The sequence below is a fragment of the Pecten maximus genome, chromosome 8 (assembly GCF_902652985.1).
Source record: "Pecten maximus chromosome 8, xPecMax1.1, whole genome shotgun sequence".
NCBI classification, from domain to species: Eukaryota; Metazoa; Mollusca; class Bivalvia; order Pectinida; family Pectinidae; genus Pecten; species Pecten maximus.
In genome coordinates, this window is record NC_047022.1 from 18,493,116 (window position 1) to 18,518,517 (window position 25,402).

A 25,402-nucleotide genomic window follows, 5' to 3' on the forward strand; every position below is an offset into this window, starting at 1 on the left:
CCATAAAATGAAACAAAAAATATTTATTTTTTCCTTTTCCCTGCACTTTTGCCTTTCTTTTTTTGCATTTTCAACTGTTGTTTTTTCTGTTTCATGTCCTTTTTCATGCGGCCATCTACAACCTTGTATGGCCCTTGCACACCAGCAGGTCGCCGGACCCTCTTGCCTGCACCTTTCTTCGCTACCACATATGTTACCTCCTTCTTTTTAGCAGTCAGCAGCCCAGCTTTCTTATAAACCCTGTAACAGACGCAAAAAGTGTGAAATTTAGCACTTCTCTACAGTTATCATCAGGGTCATAGGTCAATCAAGTTGTGCATGAACTATTAGCTTGAATAATCCAAAGGAACTTCTGTGAATTGACAAGAAACTAATTTTCCATTTATACATGTAGTTACAATGACCTTATATTGAGCAATATTTGTTCACCAGAGGGAATCGAGTAATTCTGATTTTCACATTTTGCCCTAAAAAGCAATACTATATAAGGAATTCAGGAGAAGAAAGAATTTAATAAATGAAGTTGATGAGCTTATAAATAACCAGGTAGAACTGACCTTGAATCAAATAATTAATTATCAGTAGGAAACTGCATATTTGTACCGATTGGGGGACATATAATTTGTTATGCAGATGTTCGGATGAGCGATTTCACAATAACAGGCAAACTTGTATGAGGGACACAATCAGAACCTTGGATAGTTAGAAATTTCCTTATATGGTGTTCAGATATGCAGCATTCTAAGTAACAGCATTCATAAGCAATAACACTAGGTAAGAATTTCATGTATAAAGTTTGAGGTTGCATTAACTCCAGGAAAAGATTAACTGTGTTCAAACATCAGTATAGACTGTCATTCATTCATTCATTCATTCATTCCTAATGTTTGACTGTGGTTACAATATCGGAGGAATGGTGACCTCCACTATACATACTGTTTGACTGTGGTTACAATATCGGAGGAGTGGTGACCTCCACTATATATACTGTTTGACTGTGGTTACAATATCGGAGGAATGGTGACCTCCGCTATACATACTGTTTGACTTTCGTTACAATATCGGAGGAGTGTTGACCTCCACTATACATACTGTTTGACTGTCGTTACAATATCGGAGGAATGGTGACCACCACTATACATACTGTTTGACTGTCGTTACAATATCGGAGGAATGGTGACCTCCACTATACATACTGTTTGACTGTCGTTACAATATCGGAGGAATGTTGACCTCCACTATACATACTGTTTGACTGTGGTTACAATATGGGAGGAATGGTGACCTCCACTATACATACTGTTTGACTGTCGTTACAATATCGGAGGAATGGTGACCTCCACTATACATACTGTTTGACTGTCGTTACAATATCGGAGGAATGGTGACCTCCACTATACATACTGTTTGACTGTCGTTACAATATCGGAGGAATGTTGACCTCCACTATACATACTGTTTGACTGTGGTTACAATATGGGAGGAATGGTGACCTCCACTATACATACTGTTTGACTGTCGTTACAATATCGGAGGAATGGTGACCTCCGTTATACATACTGTTTGACTGTCGTTACAATATAGGAGGAATGGTGACCTCCACTATACATACTGTTTGATTGTCGTTACAATATCGGAGGAATGGTGACCACCACTATACATACTGTTTGACTGTCGTTACAATATCGGAGGAATGGTGACCACCACTATACATACTGTTTGACTGTCGTTACAATATCGGAGGAATGGTGACCTCCACTATACATACTGTTTGACTGTCGTTACAATATCGCAGGAATGGTGACCTCCACTATACATACTGTTTGACTGTGGTTACAATATCGGAGGACTGGTGACCTCTATACATACTGTTTGACTGTCATTACAATATCGGAGGAATGGTGACCTCCTCTATACATACTGTTTGACTGTCGTTACAATACCGGAGGAATGGTGACCTCCACTATACATACTGTTTGACTGTCGTTACAATATCAGAGGAATGGTGACCTCCACTATACATACTGTTTGACTGTGGTTACAATATCGGAGGAATGGTGACCACCACTATACATACTGTTTGACTGTGGTTACAATATCGGAGGAATGGTGACCTCCACTATACATACTGTTTGACTGTGGTTACAATATCGGAGGACTGGTGACCTCTATACATACTGTTTGACTGTCGTTACAATATCGGAGGACTGGTGACCTCTATACATACTGTTTGACTGTCATTACAATATCGGAGGAATGGTGACCTCCTCTATACATACTGTTTGACTGTCGTTACAATATCGGAGGAATGGTGACCTCCACTATACATACTGTTTGACTGTTGTTACAATATCGGAGGAATGGTGACCACCACTATACATACTGTTTGACTGTCATTACAATATCGGAGGAATGGTGACCTCCACTATACATACTGTTTGACTGTGGTTACAATATAGGAGGAATGGTGACCTCCACTATAAATACTGTTTGACTGTCGTTACAATATCGGAGGAATGGTGACCTCCACTATACATACTGTTTGACTGTCGTTACAATATCGGAGGAATGGTGACCCCCGCTATACATACTGTTTGACTGTCGTTACAATATCGGAGGAATGGTGACCTCCGCTATACATACTGTTTGACTGTCGTTACAATATCGGAGGAATGGTGACCTCCACAATACATACTGTTTGACTGTCGTTACAATATCGGAGGAGTGTTGACCTCCACTATACATACTGTTTGACTGGTGTTAAGATTTCCGGGGAATAGTGACTTCCACTATACATACTGTTTGACTGTGGTTACAATATCGGAGGAATGGTGACCTCCGCTATACATACTGTTTGACTGTCGTTACAATATCGGAGGAATGGTGACCTCCACTATACATACTGTTTGACTGTCGTTACAATATCGGAGGAATGGTGACATCTATACATACTGTTTGACTGTGGTTACAATATCGGAGGAATGGTGACATCTATACATACTGTTTGACTGTGGTTACAATATCGGAGGAATGGTGACCTCCGCTATACATACTGTTTGACTGTGGTTACAATATCGGAGGAATGGTGACCTCCGCTATACATACTGTTTGACTGTGGTTACAATATCGGAGGAATGGTGACCTCCGCTATACATACTGTTTGACTGTGGTTACAATATCGGAGGAATGGTGACCTCCGCTATACATACTGTTTGACTGTGGTTACAATATCGGAGGAATGGTGACCTCCACTATACATATTGTTTGACTGTGGTTACAATATCGGAGGAATGGTGACCTCCACTATACATACTGTTTGACTGTCGTTACAATATCGGAGGAATGGTGACCTCCACTATACATACTGTTTGACTGTTGTTACAATATCGGAGGGAATGGTGACCACCACTATACATACTGTTTGACTGTGGTTACAATATCGGAGGAATGGTGACCTCCACTATACATACTGTTTGATTGTCGTTACAATATCGGAGGAATGGTGACCTCCACTATACATACTGTTTGACTGTCGTTACAATATTGGAGGAATGGTGACCTCCTCTATACATACTGTTTGACTATCGTTACAATATCGGAGGAATGGTGACCTCCACTATACATACTGTTTGACTGTCGTTACAATATCGGAGGAATGGTGACCTCCTCTATACATACTGTTTGATTTGCTGCCATCTGTCCCTATCTGTAATATCTGCCGTGTCAGATATCACCTCCGCCTTCTTCCTCGCTCGATCAAGTCGTCTCATTTCCTGAAAACAATGATGAATCTGATATGAAGATATGAAGGAAACAAACAAATAATACACTTTATATCCCCTCTTGGACTTTGCTGCAAGGATATATAGAGGTTACACAAGGAGTGGTTGGTGTGTATGGTATATATAGAGGTTACACATGGAGTGGTTGGTGTGTATGGTATATATAGAGGTTACACAAGGAGTGGTTGGTGTGTATGGTATATATAGAGGTTACACATGGAGTGGTTGGTGTGTATGGTATATATAGAGGTTACACATGGAGTGGTTGGTGTGTATGGTATATATAGAGGTTACACATGGAGTGGTTGGTGTGTATGGTATATATAGAGGTTACACATGGAGTGGTTGGTGTGTATGGTATATATATAGAGGTTACACATGGAGTGGTTGGTGTGTATGGTATATATAGAGGTTACACAAGGAGTGGTTGGTGTGTATGGTATATATATAGGTTACACAAGGAGTGGTTGGTGTGTATGGTATATATAGAGGTTACACATGGAGTGGTTGGTGTGTATGGTATATATAGACGTTACACATGGAGTGGTTGGTGTGTATGGTATATATAGAGGTTACACAAGGAGTGGTTGGTGTGTATGGTATATATAGAGGTTACACAAGGAGGGGTTGTTGTATATATAGAGGTTACACAAGGAGGGGTTGTTGTATATATAGAGGTTACACAAGGAGTGGTTGGTGTGTATGGTATATATAGAGGTTACACAAGGAGGGGTTGGTGTGTATGGTATATATAGAGGTTACACATGGAGTGGTTGTTGTATATGGTATATATAGAGGTTACACATGAAGTGGTTGGTGTGTATGGTATATATAGAGGTTACACATGGAGTGGTTGGTGTGTATGGTATATATAGAGGTTACACATGGAGTGGTTGGTGTGTATGGTATATATAGAGGTTACACAAGGAGTGGTTGGTGTGTATGGTATATATAGAGGTTACACATGGAGTGGTTGGTGTGTATGGTATATATAGAGGTTACACAAGGAGTGGTTGGTGTGTATGGTATATATAGAGGTTACACATGGAGTGGTTGGTGTGTATGGTATATATAGAGGTTACACAAGGAGTGGTTGGTGTGTATGGTATATATAGAGGTTACACAAGGAGTGCTTGGTGTGTATGGTATATATAGAGGTTACACAAGGAGTGCTTGGTGTGTATGGTATATATAGAGGTTACACAAGGAGTGCTTGGTGTGTATGGTATATATAGAGGTTACACAAGGAGTGGTTGGTGTGTATGGTATATATAGAGGTTACACAAGGAGTGGTTGGTGTGTATGGTATATATAGAGGTTACACAAGGAGTGGTTGGTGTGTATGGTATATATAGAGATTACACATGGAGTGGTTGGTGTGTATGGTATATATAGAGGTTACACATGGAGTGGTTGGTGTGTATGGTATATATAGAGCTTACACAAGGAGTGGTTGGTGTGTATGGTATATATAGAGGTTACACATGGAGTGGTTGGTGTGTATGGTATATATAGAGGTTACACAAGGAGTGGTTGGTGTGTATGGTATATATAGAGGTTACACATGGAGTGGTTGGTGTGTATGGTATATATAGAGGTTACACAAGGAGGGGTTGTTGTATATATAGAGGTTACACATGGAGGGGTTGTTGTATATATAGAGGTTACACATGGAGTGGTTGTTGTATATATAGAGGTTACACATGGGGTGGTTGGTGTGTATGGTATATATAGAGGTTATACATGGAGTGGTTGTTGTATATATAGAGGTTACACATGGAGTGTTTGTTGTATATATAGAGGTTACACATGGAGTGGTTGGTGTGTATGGTATATATAGAGGTTACACAAGGAGGGGTTGTTGTATATATAGAGGTTACACATGGAGTGGTTGGTGTGTATGGTATATATAGAGGTTACACATGGAGTGGTTGGTGTATATGGTATATATAGAGGTTACACATGGAGTGGTTGGTGTGTATGGTATATATAGAGGCTACACATGGAGTGGTTGGTGTGTATGGTATATATAGAGGTTACACAAGGAGTGGTTGGTGTGTATGGTATATATAGAGGTTACACATGGAGTGGTTGGTGTGTATGGTATATATAGAGGTTACACATGGAGTGGTTGGTGTATATGGTATATATAGAGGTTACACATGGAGTGGTTGGTGTATGTATATGATATTTCTTTCACTTGAGCTAGGAATTTTTCAAAAGTTACCAAAAACATGATGTTATGGAAAATAACCAGAGTAAAAGAAATACCATATACAACAACCATGAGTTTGTTTGACCGGTTTCTACCACAATAGAAAAGCTATTTTGAGGATGAATTGACCTGTTTAGTGTCAATGTGTATTCTTTTGACAATATCAGGTGGGGTGTAATGATATGACCTAAAACGAAATGCTGATAATAAATATGCAAAACTGACAATTTATTAATAATCATAACAAATGATAAGCAAGTTAAATTTTTTAAAGCATTAATTTGATATAAACCTATATAAAATGAATTACCATAGAAACCATTCGAACTACTTTTTGTTTTTGTGTGTTATCATTTTCACAAACCTCGTGAAGTGGCCTTCAAGTACTAGCCAATCAAAATGCATTGAATGAAGTGATCACTGTGTCAACCAATCAAAAGGTGTTAAGAATTTATTCCACATGATGGTTCAAGAAAAGGGAAATGTGAGTCATTACCTTCTTCTTTTTCCTAGCTTTGGCCTGAGCGATCTTTTTGATAGGTCGAGCATCGATTGACCTCATCTTCATCAAGTATTCCTGGACGTCCCCCTGTAGTGAAATGTTACAGTAAAGAATTGCTACATTAAGTGATTTCATCTTAAACCTCCTCTCATTAGAGTATAGTGTTTCAGGTTCATATCTACAGGCGATGATAATGGCCTTGGAGTGATCCTTCATCTTCTGCAAACCAACTTATTTTCTCTGGCGATTTGAATTTGGGAAGTTAATCACTGCGACATACAGTTTCAATCATAGGCACAGTTAGCCTGAGTTTCCTCTGGCCCTGACACCATGTCTGGTGTAGGACTAGAGCACATTACTATATGAAAACTGTGTCAGGGCCAGAGGAAAACTCAGGCTAAGGTAAAGTTGGCCTTATATTACTGTAAATAGCAAATCCCCACAAAAAGTTGTTAGGCATGAAAACGAGAAATTAAGTCACCACAAAAATAAGTTGGTATACAGTATATGTACCCAGGTATTAACATTGACAAATAGCTTTATTCAAAAGAACTAGATATCTAGACATGGAGAGACAGGATTGCGCCCACTGGTACATGTAAACAAAGAGAAGTTTTAAAATAGAGCTTGTCAGTGTTATTGGCTTTGTAAGAGTAGAGTTGTACTCCTGACTTTTCAGAACAATGCTGGGTATTGATTGACAAAGGATAGTTGGTGAAGTAAATTACCAGCTGACCTGGTTTAAATTTCATTCAAGGTGAAGTCACTTAAATTTACACTCCAGAGATTGTCATTTAGTGTACAGAGATTCTAAATTTGGCAAACGATTTCTTTTTGTGATTTTTTGAAATTGAAAAAGGCTCTTTGATTTTAGTCCTTAACTGTGTTTGTGAAAATTTAACTAAAATTAAAGATTTAAATGGCCATATTATTCAAAAAAAATGAACTGACCACAACCAAATTAGACCTTGATCTGCATACAATGAAATTACCAACATAACAGAATTAACACTAGATGCCCCTAATTAGCATAAAATGGCTGAGGGCATAATGCATTTCCTTGAATAAGTCCAGTAAAAATTACTATGTAGTTCCCTTGTCATTAATATTTTTATTTTACATGCAAGTGTCCTTCAATATAAGCTGTGATCAGTTTACTGCCAATTTATTTGCTATAGATTCTTTGCAAATTTTTTCAGCTTAGTATGAAGGATACCTTTGAAACTGGCATTTCACGCTTGGTATGTTTAGATTCTTCCTTTAAAAACCATTCTGGCAAATTTTCATCATCAAACATGTATCTGAAAAAGAAAAAACTTAATCAAATGTCAACTCTCTTCTATCTAACACTGGATATCTATTAATTAAAGGAAAACATTGTTTCAATTAAAAAAAAAATCAACCAACAGAAAATGTCAGCTGAGATCAGGTTAAAGAGTTTTACTTAAAGTGATGTAAGATGTTCTGGTCTGATCTCTTCATAAATCGACCTATCTGAGTAAAACAAAATACTGACAAGAGTCTTGACCACTGAAACCATTACAACAGTACTTTACCTGTGGTATCCACTGTCCACTATATCTCGTTTACGTTTCCGTGACTGAACCATGGCAGCCCCTATAGCCAGCCCTGTGGGATCTATATAACCTATAAAAAAATAAAATCTCATATTTTGACCATCAATAAGTTTTGAATTATCATAAAACATTTTTATTCTATCATTCATAATTTTTAGAGGTGATCCCAGAGGATCTTGGCACCCACCATTGAATGACCTTGACTAGTTCTATGTAAGACTGATCTGTTTTCAACTTCACCCTTCTTTTCCCTTTTCTTCTTAATCATTTGATAACAAAGGGAATCTGTATAAAATCTAAGAAAGATTTAAGAAGAACTTGATTAAAAATAGTGGAGCAAAATTTCAACAATTTATATTGAAGATGGCTGCATGTCAGCCATTTTGTTTTCAGTCTCAAAATTGATCATGCATAACTAGGGATCAATGGGAACCAATGTATGAAGCATGAGGAAGATCCATGAAGAAATTTTTGAGAAATTGTGAAAACAAGAATTGTTTACGGTTGGCCGGAAGGATGACGAACCATGCACAAAAGACGATTTGAATAGCCCTACATCCGATGATGGTGAGATAAAAATGGGTCAGTCTGATCAATTCAACCAAAAGAGCAACTTAAAACATGTTTTATTCAATATATTTGCTTGTCAGGAGAATGTCTTGTCTATAAATGTTATTCGCTGAAAGTTTTAACAGGCACAATATCATCCAAGGTAAATTCAAGAATTTGGCAGGGTTGAAGATTTTTCTTATCTATCCTTAGTAGAATTCAGTTGAGGTAAAACAGCTTTTTTCTGTGTGTTAGAAGGGGACTGACTACATCTGTCACCGAGACAGTGTAGCTAATTATCCTTCTGATTACTGTTGGCACAAATTTTACTCCTTCACAAATCAAAGTGTAAAAGACAAAGTTACCTGTGCCAGATGTATGGATTTAAACTATACATATCTCAAGGCAGTGTTAGGAATCACTTTAAAAGTCATGATCGATCATCACAATCTCTCAAATGATTGAAGATTGATTGATCATGAACATGGATGAAATGTCCAATTCTTGAAAAAGTGAAACAGCAGGTTTTGCCTCACTTTAACACTGACATATATATATATATACAGTGGAAAATAAATTATGTTCTAATAATAAAATTGTAGAAAATTAAGTGTTTTTAGGTATCTAGATTATGTTCTAAAATATTGTTTTCATGCATTTTAGTTTAAATTTATCATGAATATGCCAATGAAATCACTTTTCAATTGCACTGTTATAATTATAATAACTCCTGAAAGCTTTGATGTTACTAGTCAAACCATGATCGAACACCAAAAATCAGGATCAATTAGTCAAGAGTCTGACCAATAACAGATTAAATTGATTAATCAGATTAACGCTATTTTTAGGTATGAAAATAGGATACCAGGTCTTCCTCTTCTATACAGACAAACCAGTTCATCTATTTTCAAATGTGTTATTTCAGGCATAGACCTTGACAGACCATCAGATGTTAATACAGGCCTTGAAAGTCCTTATCAAAACTTGTCAGAAAGCAACATTAAATCACCAGGTCCAAGTGAACCACTCTGGTCCAACCAATAAATGAAAACGTCCGTGTAGACACACAATTCTGTGTGATTTTAAACCAAGGAGATCACTTACCTGTAGGAACTTCCTCGAAGCCTGTTGAAGTGTAGACACACAATTCTGTGTGATTTTAAACCAAGGAGATCACTTGCCTGCAGGAACTTCCTCGAAGCCTGTTGAAGTGTAGACACACAATTCTGTGTGATTTTAAACTACGAAGATCATTTACCTGCAGGAACTTCCTCGAAGCTTGTTGAAGTGTAAACACATGATTTTGTGTGATTTTAAACCAAGAAGATAACTAACCTGCAGGAACTTCCTCGAAGCCTGTTGAAGTTGAGTGTTTTTTATTGGATGCCTTTTTCATCTCGGCTGTATCCAAATCACTCTCGCTGCTATCACTGTCACTCTCGTCACTATCATCCTCATCATCACTTTCATTGTCTTTATCGTCGTCTTTATCGTCTGAATCAGACATTTCTGAATCAGAGTCCTGTTTTTCATCCACACCACTATCATCCTCTTCATTGTCAACATTTTTTGTTTTCTTTCCTTTACTTTCTTCTTTTCTTCCTGAAAAAAAATGAGTCAGGTTTTGTTAAACAATTAATCAAATTGAACACATCTCAATTAACATGAAACAAAGCTAATATTCCTTTAGAAGAATTAAGCATGGAGTATAATGTTATCTTTGAGGGTTACAATCATTTCTGTATACTTTGAGGTTACAATCCTTTCTATGTACATGAGTAAGTTTTAGCAGGAGTCTAAAATGAGATTTATCAAAAAGTTAATAATTTCTTCTTATTGATGAGCATCTGGTGATGACATGAAAACAATATCATGACTCTGTTAGTGTATGTAATCTCTATGTTCCTATGAGTATAGGTTAACCTGTAAGACTTGTCTCTCAAACGGGTCACACATTTGTAATACATTCTTAATTATTGAAGTGTGAGGACCAGCCTCTGTATCTCGTGTAATGAGCCATTTACCATTAAGCACTTTTATTGGCTTATATTGATCTAAAACCTACAAGAATAGATTCTATAACAGTATAACATGTCTAAATCTACAATTGGAACTATATTAATCTGAAAGATGTCGGGGCTGCTGTACAACAAGATACCAGTAACCATAGCCTCATTTAACTATATCCTTGGTTTGTACCACAAGATACGAGTGTTTCATTTCATACTGCTTTTTACTCACCATTTATTGGCCCGAATGTGCGGAAATGTAGATTTTTCATACCAAAATTCAAGCACTTTTCAAGCGCTGACCCCTAATTCCAGTTTAAATGTTAGTTTCTGTCAAATGAAGGCTCAAGCATTGCGTCTTTGATTTAAAAAAAATCAATTCATAATGGTACCCATATTACCATGAGGTCAAATACTTTGATTGTTATCTAATATAGTTATCTACAGAATACTTGTTTTGCCTTAATACCGGTTTTGTATAAAATTCCCAAAACTGTTGAAAATGCCCTAAAATTCCCAATATCAGATCTGGGACTATTAGATAAGTCCCGACATGTAAGAAAATAAAAGGTAGTTTAGTAAGGTCACGTGCTAAGTGGGTGGAGGAGGGTGAGAAGCCTACTAGATATTTTTTAAATTTAGAGAATAGAAATTTTACATCTAAAATTATACCTAAATTAGAACTAGATAATGGAGATATAGTTACTCAGCAGGCAAATATTTTGGAAGAGGTCAAGAAATTTTATGAAAATTTATACAGTAATAACAATGAAATAGCAGATGTAAATTTGAATGAACTTTTAGAATCATATAACATAAATAAAATTAGTAAACAAGAATCTGACAATCTTGAAGGTCCAATCACATTGATAGAAGCTGGCAAAACTTTAAGAAATATGAAAAATAACAAAAGTCCAGGTATAGATGGCTTTACAGTTGAATTTTTTAAGTGCTTTTGGAAATATTTGGGTAATTTCATCGTTCGATCTATAAATTTAGGTTATAAACAGGGATCTCTTTCTATTTCACAACGACGAGGTATTATTTCTTGCATTCCAAAGGGAGATAAACCCAGACATTTTATAAAAAATTGGAGGCCCATTACTTTGTTAAGTGTTGTGTATAAAATAGCATCAGGTTCAATAGCAAGTAGAATAAAGACAGTGTTGGATAAAATAATTGATAAAGATCAAACAGGGTTTTTAGCAGGTAGATATATAGGGGAAAATACCAGACTAGTCTATGATATAATGCAGTATACAGAAGAAAATGATATTCCAGGTATGTTTTTAATGATCGATTTCGAAAAAGCTTTTGATTCAGTGTCCTGGGAATTTGTTGAAAAAGTATTAATGTATTTTGGCTTTGGAAATAGTTTAATAAACTGGGTTAAAACTTTTAATAATAATTTAAGTGCTCCTATTAATCAGGGTGGGAATCTGTCTTCTTTCTTCCAAATTAAAAGAGGCTGTCGTCAAGGTGACCCGATCGCCCCCTATATTTTCATCCTCTGTGCAGAAATACTAGCGATAAAACTCCGAAATAATTCAAAAATCAAAGGTATTGATGTTGATAACTGTCCCATACTTTTGTCACAATATGCAGATGATACGTCTCTTGCTCTTGATGGTACAGAACTATCTCTACAGGAATCAATATCCGAACTTAATTTTTATGCAAATATATCTGGATTAAAAATTAATATTTCTAAAACTCAAGTGGTTTGGATAGGTAGTAAAAAGTTTAGTTCTGACAAATTTCTTCCAGATCTGGGTTTACAGTGGGGAAGGGAAAATTTTTACACTTTTGGGAATTGAATTCCATATTAATTTACATGAGATTCCAAAGCTCAATTTCGATAAGAAATTAACTAAGCTTAAATCTCTTATTAGATCATGGAACAGGAGAATTTTAACGCCAATTGGTAGAATTAACATTATTAAATCAATTTTAGTTTCACAATTTAATCATTTATTTATCTCACTACCCAACCCAGATTATAGGTTTATTAGTAAGTTAAATACTATTTTCTTTGAATTTTTATGGAATAGCAAAGTTGACAAAGTTAAAAGAGATGTAATTGTTCAAGACTACATTAATGGTGGTTTAAAAATGATAAATATTAAGGCTTTCATAGACTCTCTTAAGTTAGGTTGGATAAGAAGATTATTTTCTAGCACCTCCAAATGGCAAGCAATTATAAAAACATATGTGAATACTGATATGTTGATACAGTGTGGCTCAGACTATTAACAGCAATGTGAAAAGAAATGTAAAAATTTGTTTGGGATAGATGTTTTGAAAGCATGTAGAAAGTTTGTTACATCAAATGAAGTAAATATAAATATTAATTGTATAAATGCGTATCTGAAGGCACCATTATGGTTTAATGACAAAATTACTATGGACAAAAAGTCTGTTTTTTTCCAAGACTGGTATAAGAAAGGAGTTGTAAATATAAATGATTTGATAAAGGATCATAATGCTGGTACATTTTATACGTTTCAAGATTTTACACAACTGTATCGAATACGGACTAATTTTCTCCAATATCATAGTGTCATTTCAGCTGTAAAAAAGTTCAATCCCAATCCTGTTCTCCCCATGCTGGAAATAACACATCCATTTATTCCAGTAAACTTTGAATTTTTTTTTAAACATTTCAAAGGGTCAAAACACTTTTATAACATTATGATCAGAAATAATATTGTGCCCTCAGGACAAAGAAAATGGAATTCAATTTTTGATAGAAGCAATATTTACTGGAGTCAGGTTTTCAAACTTCCGTTTATTGTAACTAATAACACAAAATTCCAATGGTTTCAATATAGAATCAATCACCATATTCTTACAACAAACTCTCTTTTATTTAAAACTCGAATGGTGCCATCGCCTTTGTGTACACTGTGTAACTCAGAGATTGAAACCATTATTCATATTTTATGGGAATGTCAGGAGGTTCAAAATCTTCTTCTTAGCTTTGAAACTCTTTTAGATACACTCCTTATTCCTTTTGGTTTTAATAAAGAATCATTTTTATTTGGTCTTCTCACACAAAATGTAAATGGTAAAATTGATAATGAAATTCTCATTGTAATTAAACAGTACATATATAAAATGCGCTGTCTGCACAAGTCCTTAAATTTAAATGCTTTAATAAATACTATACAGGACTATTTTAATATACAAAGATGTGTAGCTTATAGCAAAGGAGGTATGTATAAGGAGAGATTTAGAAACGAATGGCTAAAATGGGAAAAATTAATTAGGTTATAGCTTTCATTTCATAATATATTTAACTGACATGTCTCTTAGGCTCTAAAACACTAAACTGGTCAATAATTTTGCTTTGTTGCTCTGATAATATATTGTGATTTTTCCATCCCCTTTCTCTCCCTTTTTTGTCTATTTATCTTTCTATTTATGTATGTCAATACTGTCTGTATGTCTGTCTCTGTTAAGTCTGTCTGTGTCTTTCGGTCTAAGTAGGTTGGTGTTAGTCTATGTATCTGTTTGTCTGTATATGTCTGTCAGTCTTTCTGTATATGTCTGTGTCTCTGTTTAGTCTGTCTGTGTCTTTTTGTCTAAGTAGGTTGGTGTTGTTAGTCTATGTATCTGTCTGTCTGTGTGTATGTCTGTCAGTCTTTCTGTATATGTCTGTGTCTCTGTTTAGTCTGTCTGTATCTTTCTGTCTAAGTAGGTTGGTGTTGGTTTATGTATCTGTCTGTGTGTATGTCTGTCTGTTTGTCTGTACATGGATGAATAGCAGGATAATAGAAACAGAATGTGTGTTTAATATGCATTTTCTTATATATGTATGTATACAATAATATATACAACATGTGTAGTATGTGTGCACTTGTATGGGTATATTTGAGTTGTAGTAGGTGCGGTATGTGGATATGTCTTCATGTAAGTGCTGTGTGTACATGCCAATGGATGGATATCAAAATAGTACATGTATGTGTAGTAAAGCATGTGTGCTCATTGTCATATGCAATAGTTAGTATATGACTATATGTAGTACGTATGAACATGTATATGTGTATAGTGTTGTGTACATGTATGTATATGTACTAGAACATTCATGTGTGTGGGAAGGTGTTTGCGTGGGGTGTGTCATTCTCATTCATCAGAGTTACTTCCCTTCGTTTCATATGTCACTCGGTCAGTACGGTGGTGTAGCTTAGCAGACTCTGGGGGGCGAGAATGGGGGTGTGTTGGTGTGTATGTGTGTGTGTAAGCTTGTGCGTAGTAAATTATAATAGAAATACACATCAGTGCTGAAAGGTGTGAATGACCATAAAATGTAGATGTCTTGTGTTTGTTGATAATATATGTTTAACTGAATAAAATATAAATTACAAAAAAAAAAAAGTCCCGACATGTAAATTACAGTATGAATCCCCCAATATCAGATCTGGGACTAGTAGATAAGTCCCTGACAAGTAAATTACAGTATGAATCCCCCAATATCAGATCTGGGACTAGTAGATAAGTCCCCGACAAGTAAATTACAGTATGAATCCCCCAATATCAGATCTGGGATGAGGAGATAAGTCCCCTGACATGTAAATTACAGTATGAATCCCCCAATATCAGATCTGGGACTAGTAGATAAGTCCCCTGACATGTAAATTACAGTATGAATCCCACCTCAATTTTCATTGGTTTAAAGTTTTCATGGAGTTTTCCACTCGATGAATAAGACATACAAAGTCCTTTACCTGTAATGGTTCCTCCTCGTCGTTTGTAGTCCTCCATCATTTTCTCAATCTCTACATCCTCGTCAACTTCATCATCTAAACCGGCAAATGATTCCTGCACACATCAAATGTAAACTTATTTCATTTATCTCTCCACTTCTAAACACGAACAATCACCAATTAACATCACCAATTAATATCTATTCCAACAGTACACGAATATTCACCAATTAACATGACCTTCTATTCCAATAGTATAACAGCTGCCTACATTTATTTTTGCTATGAACAGTCCTAATTTGCTGTTTATTAATATGTATTTTTGTTATGAACAGTCCTAATTTAATGTTTATTTATTTTTCAGTACTAAAGCAGTATTGCTTGTCTTTATATTTTTTTTTTAATTTTTGATATTGGACAGTGCTCCACAGATATTTTTTGTCCCTTTTGTCCCTTTTAAATTGTTTTTGTTATTTTGCTTTTAGACACTGCCATTTGCACAGAAATGTATAATTATATTTCTCACAAAGGAAAATTATTTAATGTCCTTTTTAAATTTTTTTTTCTCTGGATATTGTCATTAAGGCATTTACATAGACATATATCTAAGTTTCTCCAGCAATACTATTTGTCCCTTTGAAAAAAAAACAAAAACGAAAACAAAAAAACTTTTTCTACTTTGAACAACTTCATTTGGACATTTCCACAGAAAAAAATATCAAAATACAATAAAGTTATTTTGTCCTTGTTTTTAATTCCTTTACAGATATCTTCCTGCAAGTCATTTTGATGTACTTTAACTGATACAAACAAGCAACACTTTAACCAAATTAATATCCTGATCAAAGCTCCGTTACCTCAACTACACACTGCTACATCAAGATCTGACAACATCACAGAGGGTGTCATGTTCTGGTGACAATTACCTAAATTTGACCTACTGGATTGCCCTTAAAAACCAAATGAAACACACAGTAACACAACAACACCATCAATACATTACCGAAGACCCCATGGCTAGTAGTTACCTTGTTGAACCAGGAGTTGAGTTTACGTTCCACCTGTGTCGAGACTTTCTCCAAGTTGACTATGAGTGGATTGGCATCTTTTTTTACCTGCTCATCATCTTCAAACTCCATATCCCTATGTAACAGAGTGCATGATTAATTAAATTTAAATCACTGCCTCCGCTAGGGAACAAACCTGGGACCTCTGGCTTACTAGCCTTACGCTCAACTGATCGAAGCTAAAGAGAAGATCTCTCTAGCCGAGCGGTATATTGCGGCTAGTATTTACCAGGGTTACATACTCCCCCTCCAGGAAAGAACTCGTCCTCGAGTTTCCAGGGTTAACAGCGATGCTTTCGCAAGCAGCGATGAGTATTATTCCCGAGTCCCTACATGGGCGCCAATGTAACAGAGCGCATGATTAATTAAATTTAAATCACTGCCTCCGCTAGGGATCGAACCCAGGACCTCTGGCTTACTAGTCTTACGCTCAACCGATTAAGCTAATGAGAAGATCTCTCTAGCCGAGCGGTATATTGCGGCTAGTATTTACCAGGGTTACAACCTATAATCAACAAAATTAATTCAAATACTTCATTGTACTGTTTACCTCCTCTATATATGTATTTATTCGGTAACAGGCCCAAGGAACCAACAGAAACCTTTAACTCAAAAAAGACGTGGACAGAATTAATGTAATCTAATTTAATAACATTCTTAATGACCCATCAACTCTAAAAAGGTCATAAGGGTCAAAAAATGGTAAGTTCCTTACAGGACAACAAATCAGATTTGTTGGCACACTATGTATATACTGAGTCGTTCCTTATCTCTGTAATCAGCAAAATAATTCAATTACTTGATCATATTGTTTAGCTACTCTATATGTATACTGTATTTATCCTGTAACAAGTACTAGGGAGCAAACACAAGTCTTTGACTCACATTACAAAGATAAAATTAACTTTTGATTAATACACAAGTCTTTGGCTCACATTACAAAGATAAAATTATCTATTTGACATTAATCAGAGTAAACAGAGTATTTGTCTATTATCAGATGTTCTGATGAAAATATTTTGCCCAGCAATATTTTTTCCAGAGCTCACAATAAGAACTCACTCTTCCTCGGCATCTTCCTCATCTTCCAAATTCTCTAAATCAGGTTCCTCTAGATTTTCCTCATCCTCGGATGAAGAGTACATTTCGTCCAGGTGATCATGACTATCTCGATCGTAGGCCTTTCGTTTCTGGTGTGGAGTTGTTTCTGCATTGGCTTCAAGCTCCTCCAATACAAATTCATCAGCAAAATGATTCTCACCTGCTTCGACCTTGTCCAGTTGCTGTAACGACAAATGAGAATAATTTATAACTTCAGCATCTATGAAGCTTTCTCAACCATTGAAAAATCTGATATATTTACTTTGATAAAAGAACATCAATCCCAACAAAATAATATAGAAAATGATTGTATTGGATTAATATATATTGTAGAAATTTTAAATATACCTCACAAGGTTTATGTTTATATTAATTCATTTTTAATCATTTCTTGTGGTAAAGGGCACTGTTAATGATAGAAATAATGGCTTGTGTTGATTTATAATTTTCATAGACTCGGATCACTGGTAGAAAACATGTATTTTTAATAAATTTGTCCATACTCAATGAAAATTTAAGAAATCTTTATTAGTACAGCAGAAATATTATAAATTAACCCAAAATTCACTTACCGCCTTGCTTTTCATTTTGTTGAGGTTGAAGAGGCCGACATCATCAGTGAAGTCATGTTTGTCTCCAGGAATTACCATTTTCATGTCCATTTTCTGCCGCAGACGAGCTTTCTCTCTTCGACGTACCTTCTTCAGTTTCCTACACAAACCATACATTATGAGCATTATTTTTAACATGATATCAAACCATGGAAGCTATATTGATCAAGGTTATAGTTCTATTTCTGGTAAGCAGTGATGAATTGATGACTTTTTTTAACGTGTTTTATGTATACTCATCACATTTGTTCCCTGTATCAAAATCTAAGATAGTTTCCTGAGGAATCTGACATTTCATTTTCAAGTTTCAGTATAGTTTGTTTTCACACTAGTGGGAGGTGTGAATCTATCATGGTGATGTAATCTGTTATGATCATAATATACGGGAGGTGGGAGATCCAACGTCTGTGTAAAAAGTTCGGTGTGGTTCTGTGTTACCCAGCCGAAGGGTTCCATAAGGAATACAAGAGTCTGGCTGTAAAGTTTTGTTATGATCATAAGTGAAAACATTTAATGTAGTTATCTCAGAATTGAATCTTCAGCTTTTGCTGACATTGAACCATAACCTTAAATGTAGTATGTGACCCTTTACCTATTGACATCATGTGACCTTTCACCCTTTGATAACATTAATCAGTTGAGAGAATTTGACTCTTCACTTATTTTGATATTGATTGAAGAATGCTACCCCTTTAACTTTTTATGATGACTCAAATGTGATCTCTCACCCTTTGATGATATCAACTTCAGCATGTGACCCTTAACTTTTCGATGACCTTGTATAGGATGTGACCTCTCACCTTTCGATGTCATGGACTCCAACATAAGCTCTCACCTTTCGATGACATGGGCTCCAACATGATCTCTAACCTTTCGATGATATTTCTACCTCATATGTGACCCTTCACCTTTTGATGACCTTGACAAGAATTTGACCTCTCACCTTTTGATGACCTAAGACTAGGATGTGGCCTCTAACTTTTTGATGACATAGACTCCAACATGACCTCTCACCTTTTGATGACATAGACTCCAACATGACCTCTAACCTTTTGATGACAGACTCCAACATGACCTCTCACCTTTTGATGACATTTTTACCTAATAGTGTGACCCTTCACATTTTGATGAACTTGAATTTGACCTCTCACCTTTTAAGGACCTTCCTCTCCTCATCCTTGGCCTTTGTCAGTTGAGCCTCTATCTGAGCCTCCTCGTCTTCACTCTCCTCCGCTACCTCATCCCTGCACAAGTAAATTAAAGACAGGTCTAATGAATTCCCAGGAGTTGTTTTTTACAGATGTTTCAGTAAATCATCTTTACAGACATGTGTCCTTACAAACATTTAGCCTTTATACACTGTTTTCATTTGTTGGTTGTTCATTGATGAATTAAGGATGGTGATTTTATTTTGTTTTCAGACAAGTCTTGACAAACTTTAAAAGCCTTATAAAAGACAAACCCATTTGTGTGCATTTACAGACAGCTATCTTTACAGACATATTTTTACAGACAGGTGATCTTTATAGACAGATGTTTATACAGACAGGTGCTCTTTATAGACAGGTGATTTTTATAGACAGGTGTTTATACAGACAGGTGATCTTTATAGACAGGTGTTTATACAGACAGGTGATCTTTATAGACAGGTGTTTATACAGACAGGTGATCTTTATAGACAGGTGTTTTTACAGACAGGTGATCTTTATAGACAGGTGTTTATACAGACAGGTGATTTTTATAGACAGGTGTTTATACAGACAGGTGATTTTTATAGACAGGTGTTTATACAGACAGGTGATCTTTATAGACAGGTGTTTATACAGACAGGTAATCTTTATAGACACGTGTTTGTACAGACAGTTGATCTTTATAGACAGGTGTTTTACGGACAGGTGAACTTTGTAGACAGGTGTTTGTACAGACAGTTGATCTTTATAGACAGGTGTTTGTACAGACAGGTGATCTTTAGAGACAGGAGTTTTTACGGACAGATAGATCTTTATAGAACGCTGTTTTTACAGACAGGTGGTCTTTATAGACAGGTGTTTTTACAGACAGCTGATCTTTAAAGAAAGCTTGAGGAACATATCACAAGATGATAGACATGGTCAGGTATCAGTAAGTTTTTTACACATTTACTTACTTTTTTTCCTTGCTGTCCTTGGATTCCTCGTCTTTTCCCAAAATCTTCCTTACTTGTGCTCGCCACTTGATCAGCGACCTGTACAACAGATAAAACATTGTATTGTAGGCATAAGCAAGTGTTCTGTGATGTCGTGTAATTTCAGCCAGATGTGTTGGGCACATGTCCACCAAGTTACATGCAAATGCAGTATGATGCTTTATTAAAGATGCTGTGTTCAATAATATTGAATAAGATGCGAGTAGAATAGCATGTGATCTCTGTGTTCTGTAATAAAACAGTTATGGAACTTTGTTTCTATAAATATTGTTCATCTTCGCTCAATCAATCCTTCTATCGATAGAAACAACGACCATACAGTAATTGTATAACATTATATTTTCTAGTTGTCATAGTTACTGCCTCATTAGCAGTACCCGTACCTGATATCTTTTTTGCCAAGCACTTTTAAGTCCCCCAAGCATTCTTTGATTTCCTTTGTTGTTTCTGGTAGTTTGGAAATTTTATCATCATCCAATACCACCTGTTATCAAGAAAGAAGTATTTTTAGCACATTTTTCTTCAGTTTATTTATTTTTTTGTTCCTGTCCTTCAAACTTCATTTCAAACAGCAGTTATTAGTAATATACATATGAAATTATGTTCATTTGCATGGCATTGCCGTGATGCCATATTCCCCGAAGGAATTATGCTGTAACAATGGTGAAGGCGACAGTTCCCTATATGTTTGCCTGATAATCCTTGCCATTTATAACACTGAAAATTCAAAAGCAAGGCAGTTCAATGCTTAAATTTAACTTTGTAACCAAAGTTTAAAAGTTTGATTTGCTCATCAGAAAAATATTCAAAAATAGTGTTACATAAAGCGAGACAATCCGAGATATACTTACAGCATTGGACTGTGCCATTAAGTCTAGGTAGTTGTCACTGTCAATGAAGCTAGATGCCTTCAGGGTGTGATACAGAGTATAGTCCCCTTCTGCGTAACCGTCCCGCTGTCTGTAAGGAGATACAGGCATGTGTAACCCTGGTTAACAAGACAATGAGTATAACAAACTATTTATAATATTCCAACACCTTTAAGATAGGAATGTACTGCTTGTTTTGCATGTAGCAGAAGTAATAATCTTAAATACCTCCTTTAGGGATCGAACCCCAGACCCATGGCTTACTTCACTTGTGCTCAATCGAATGAGTAAAAACAAAATTCTCCCATGCTGAGTTGGTAGGTAGCAACTAACTCTGTCTTGTATACAAGTTTTTCCTATTTCAAAAGTGTCAACTGTGGCCTTTGACCTTTTATTTTCACCAAAATCTAGGACCTTGACCCATGACAACCACAATGTAGGTACTGCGATGTTATAGTGTGAATATGAACTAAATATGTACAGCGATTAATGAAATGTATTTCACTCAGGCATATCATGGATAGATGCCCCCCCCCCCCCCCCCCCCCCCCCCCCGGCCATCTTACTTTGTGGAGGTAAATTCAAATAAAAATATTGCCTGACTGAATAACTGTACATTAGGGCAATGATGTTTAAGCTTAATATCAGACAAAGAAAAAAACAACAAACAAACAAACAAACAAACGAATCCTAAAAATTCAATAAACCTATATACGCAGTTTCAATATTGCCTCATACCTACCGTCTCTTTTTCTCTGGATGTATAAGGTTAATCATCTGTCTTGGCTCTGTATCAGTCTCCTTAAAAACAAACTTGGGATCTAAGAACTTGGGATCAATTTTGTCAGGGGCCAGGAACTTTTCACAGACGACAAAGATTTCTGCAGACTCGTTACGAGAAGCCTGTGGTTTGGTGGCGTGGACTTTCTGAAAGAGTTGCTGAAATACCCAAAGTAGGGAGTTGTAGTCCTTAGATCTGAACACTTTGGTTACAAACCAACCGCCTTTCTTCAGGAATTCCGTGGCCAGTTTCAGGGACTGTAGGGTGAGCTGAGCTGTAGATAGAGGTGAACACAGTATAGGACAATCACTAGGGACAGCAGAATTAACATGTTTCTTCTTCTCAACCAGCATTTATTTAATCACCTAAAATATTTACATCGATCTAAAAATATTAAACCAAAACATATATCATTTTGTATAACGATGTTTGACCTTCCTTCTAGAAAGAATTATAGTCAACTTCAAAAATGACAAAGTTTGATACAACCTAACAACACTATGTATTATTTTGAACCAATACCCATTTTGCCTCTCTATAATATTTTAAGAATTAATTATAAAAAACAACAAGGCGGAGGGGAAGGGAGAGTTTGTAAGAATGTGGATGTAGTGCAGTGGTATAAGCTGCAGTTATTTCTGGCTAGGTGATTAGGTGCCATAGATTGTGAGTATGAGGCCTGGTCAGGAATTTTGAAATAGATATAATAATTTGATATCACTGAAATAATTGTTCTCTTTATCAGATAAGTAATAATACAAACAATGCACACTGGTGTTACACACAGAATTCAGAAATAAATAAGAACCATCTATATAATGTTGGCGATGTGAAAACCAGGCAAAATGTTCCAATATTTTGGAAAATACAGACTCTTTACCTAATATCAAAGAATTCAAGAAATCTTCATACCTATCATCAGAGAAAGAAAATTTTTAAAAAGTCCTACAATAACACAAAATAAAGTTAAGTGTATCTAATCATATAAACAGTGTGGAGACTGGCTTGTAGATTATTTGATACAAATAACTTTTGAAGTGCAAGGAAGGGAAATAATAATATTTATCATTATTAGGATTTTCACCTTGTTGAAAGGCATCATGGAGCCAGTTCTTTCCGACATTTCCAGCACCGTCGTGAATCACAGAATCAGCTTTCCATGTCTGAAGTTCCTTCTTCAATGACTGTATATTGAAGATAATTTTTCAAATTAAACAAGAGTACTGCAAACAGATGCATACTATGCCCATCTGACCATATTCAATGATTTTTTTTTATATAATAAGTGAATTGTAGCCACTGTCAAGTCTAAACGATAAAAATTTCAGTTGAACACTCTGGCAAAACTCATGTAAGTGTGCAGACCTGAATCACCTGTAGTGATTTCAATATAGACCAAACAATTATTAACCACGTTCACAAGAATGTGAAATGTAGGTCAAATTCAGCATCTGTAGCCTTTATTCTAAAGCCCATGAAAACTCTTGACAAAAAATATTATCTAAAATGCAAAATCTTGTAGTCTTGACTCTTCCTTTATCTTTATGACTCCTCAAATTGAGATCAGACTCTTGGGTTTGAAGGGAAATATATTTGACATATGTTTTGACCCTTCAGATTTCTCAGAAATAGTGATTTGACTTCTGAAATTGCTAATAGTCAAGGGTCAACTGGATGCCCTGCCGACCATTTCAGTTAATATTTCAGACCACAATTATAAACTATATTTCATATTTCGGCCAGTTTCTTAACACTGGTGTATCATTGATTTTTAAGTTGTAGATTAATTTTTAAACAGTCCATGAAAACTGTTACCTGCCAAGACCAACACTTACCTGTCTACATTTTTCTGTTGTGATGTCCTCTACAAGGGTTTTACAGTTTCTGATAGGACGTATCGGCACCAAGTCAACACCTGTATAACAATCCAGCAAATTAATTAGGCATTTGATTATTCACAATAGTAGCATTGTATAAACAATCGTAATATTGGAATATGGAATACTGACCAGTACTTACTTTAGCCAGAGAATGTATTGGTATCAAGAAGTGATCCGTTTTAAGAAGGATCGGTTTTAGGAAGTTGCACTGTATTACTTCAGCCAGAGAATTTTCATGCCATGGCTTGATCATGTTTTAATATTCAGATCACACTGTCTAGAAAACTTTTCCAAATTTGTCTGCAGATTTTTAGTCCAGGGATATCATTTCTTACTTTCTTGTCCCTCTAGGACTTGACAGTGAAATGTTATACCTAGGAAGCGACGGATGAAACTCTTAAAAATGATGAGACTGTGGATAAATTTTAATGTCTTTGGTATACATACCGACGATGAGACTGGAGACTGGTGCATTTTCTGCCACCACTTGTAGCCAACCTCCAGGGGCTGCACACAAGTCAATAACAACTCTTGACTTCTGAAGAAACTCATACTTCCTGTTCAACTGGATTAGCTTGAAGGCAGACCTAGCTCTGTAACCTTTAAACAGAAAAAATATCTTTGGTAAGAATAAGATTAAGTCATAATTATATAAATTCTGCAATGATACAATGTTTAAAAAACTATCACAAATTAGGAGACATTAGTACACTCTACAGAACATGGGAGACATGAGTACACTCTACAGAACATGGGAGACATGAGTACACTCTACAGAACATGGGAGACACAAGGACACTCTACAGAACATGGGAGACACGAGTACTCTACAGAACATGGGGAGACATGAGTACACTCTACAGAACATGGGAGACATGAGTACTCTACAGAACCTCGGGGATACAAGTACACTCTACAGAACATGGGAGACACAAGGACACTCTACAGAACCTCGGGGATACAAGTACACTCTACAGAACAAAGGAGACGTGAGTACTCTCTACAGAACATGGAAGAAATAAGGACACTACAGAACATGGGAGACACATACTCAAGTTTCTTTACAGAATAGGCATGGGTATTAATTTTATATAAGGAGAATGGCATTCTGTAATCTGGTATGATTTGTTGATGTCATATACATTAGTAAACTAGAGGTCCTGGTTCGATCCCAAATAAATATACTGATAACAAAAAGATGCTTCTAATTCTAAGGCTGAATTGTTGTGATATTTTATTTTTTTTCCCAAAAAAGGCAATGCATGACACCCCCCCCCCCCCTCCCAGTCCCCCTCGAAAATTATTTAAACAGCAGAAACTCGAATGAGATTAACGTATTTACAACAAATATACCTGTTTCCTTAGCCAAATGGTAGAATTTATCCTTCCTCGATTTTCCTGTCTTCGATTTCTTCCCCATTTTGGACCAATGTCCGGTATATAAGAAATTATTTTAATATCAACATGCCCATGTGGTTCTCAATGTGCTAATGCGTAATACGTCACTTCCTGTTCCACAAAGTTTATAAAATCAGTGTCGGTACATTTTTTTTTCCGGAGACGACAGC

At 35.9% G+C, this 25,402-nt stretch overlaps 1 protein-coding gene across 1 annotated transcript; it reads right to left on the reverse strand.

Annotated features, from left to right (window-relative positions):
* Positions 1-7: 7 nt before the first annotated feature.
* On the reverse strand, positions 8-25,379 carry LOC117332674 (pre-rRNA 2'-O-ribose RNA methyltransferase FTSJ3-like). Its single transcript, XM_033891671.1, has 19 exons — positions 25,188-25,379; positions 24,282-24,434; positions 23,790-23,869; positions 23,039-23,138; positions 21,916-22,228; positions 21,156-21,264; positions 20,688-20,788; positions 20,266-20,343; positions 19,271-19,363; positions 18,081-18,219; positions 17,470-17,690; positions 16,369-16,483; positions 15,362-15,455; positions 9,961-10,227; positions 8,056-8,146; positions 7,716-7,800; positions 6,494-6,586; positions 3,679-3,773; positions 8-240 (listed from the first exon to the last, which is right to left on the reverse strand). The coding sequence occupies exons 1-19, from the start codon at positions 25,252-25,254 to the stop codon at positions 24-26; spliced, it is 2,511 nt and encodes an 836-aa protein (XP_033747562.1). The 5' UTR covers positions 25,255-25,379; the 3' UTR covers positions 8-23.
* Positions 25,380-25,402: the final 23 nt, after the last annotated feature.

Bases quoted from the DNA above. Each gene is read 5' to 3' on its own strand.
- LOC117332674 (XM_033891671.1), bottom strand. From the start codon at position 25,254: ATGGGGAAGAAATCGAAGACAGGAAAATCGAGGAAGGATAAATTCTAC. The intron at 18,220-19,270 runs GTGAGAGGTCAA...TGGTTTGTGTAG, and splicing joins GAGAGGAAGGTCCTTAAAAG to GAAACTGAAGAAGGTACGTC. The intron at 15,456-16,368 runs GTAACTACTAGC...TGATGTGTGCAG, and splicing joins TCAACTCCTGGTTCAACAAG to GAATCATTTGCCGGTTTAGA.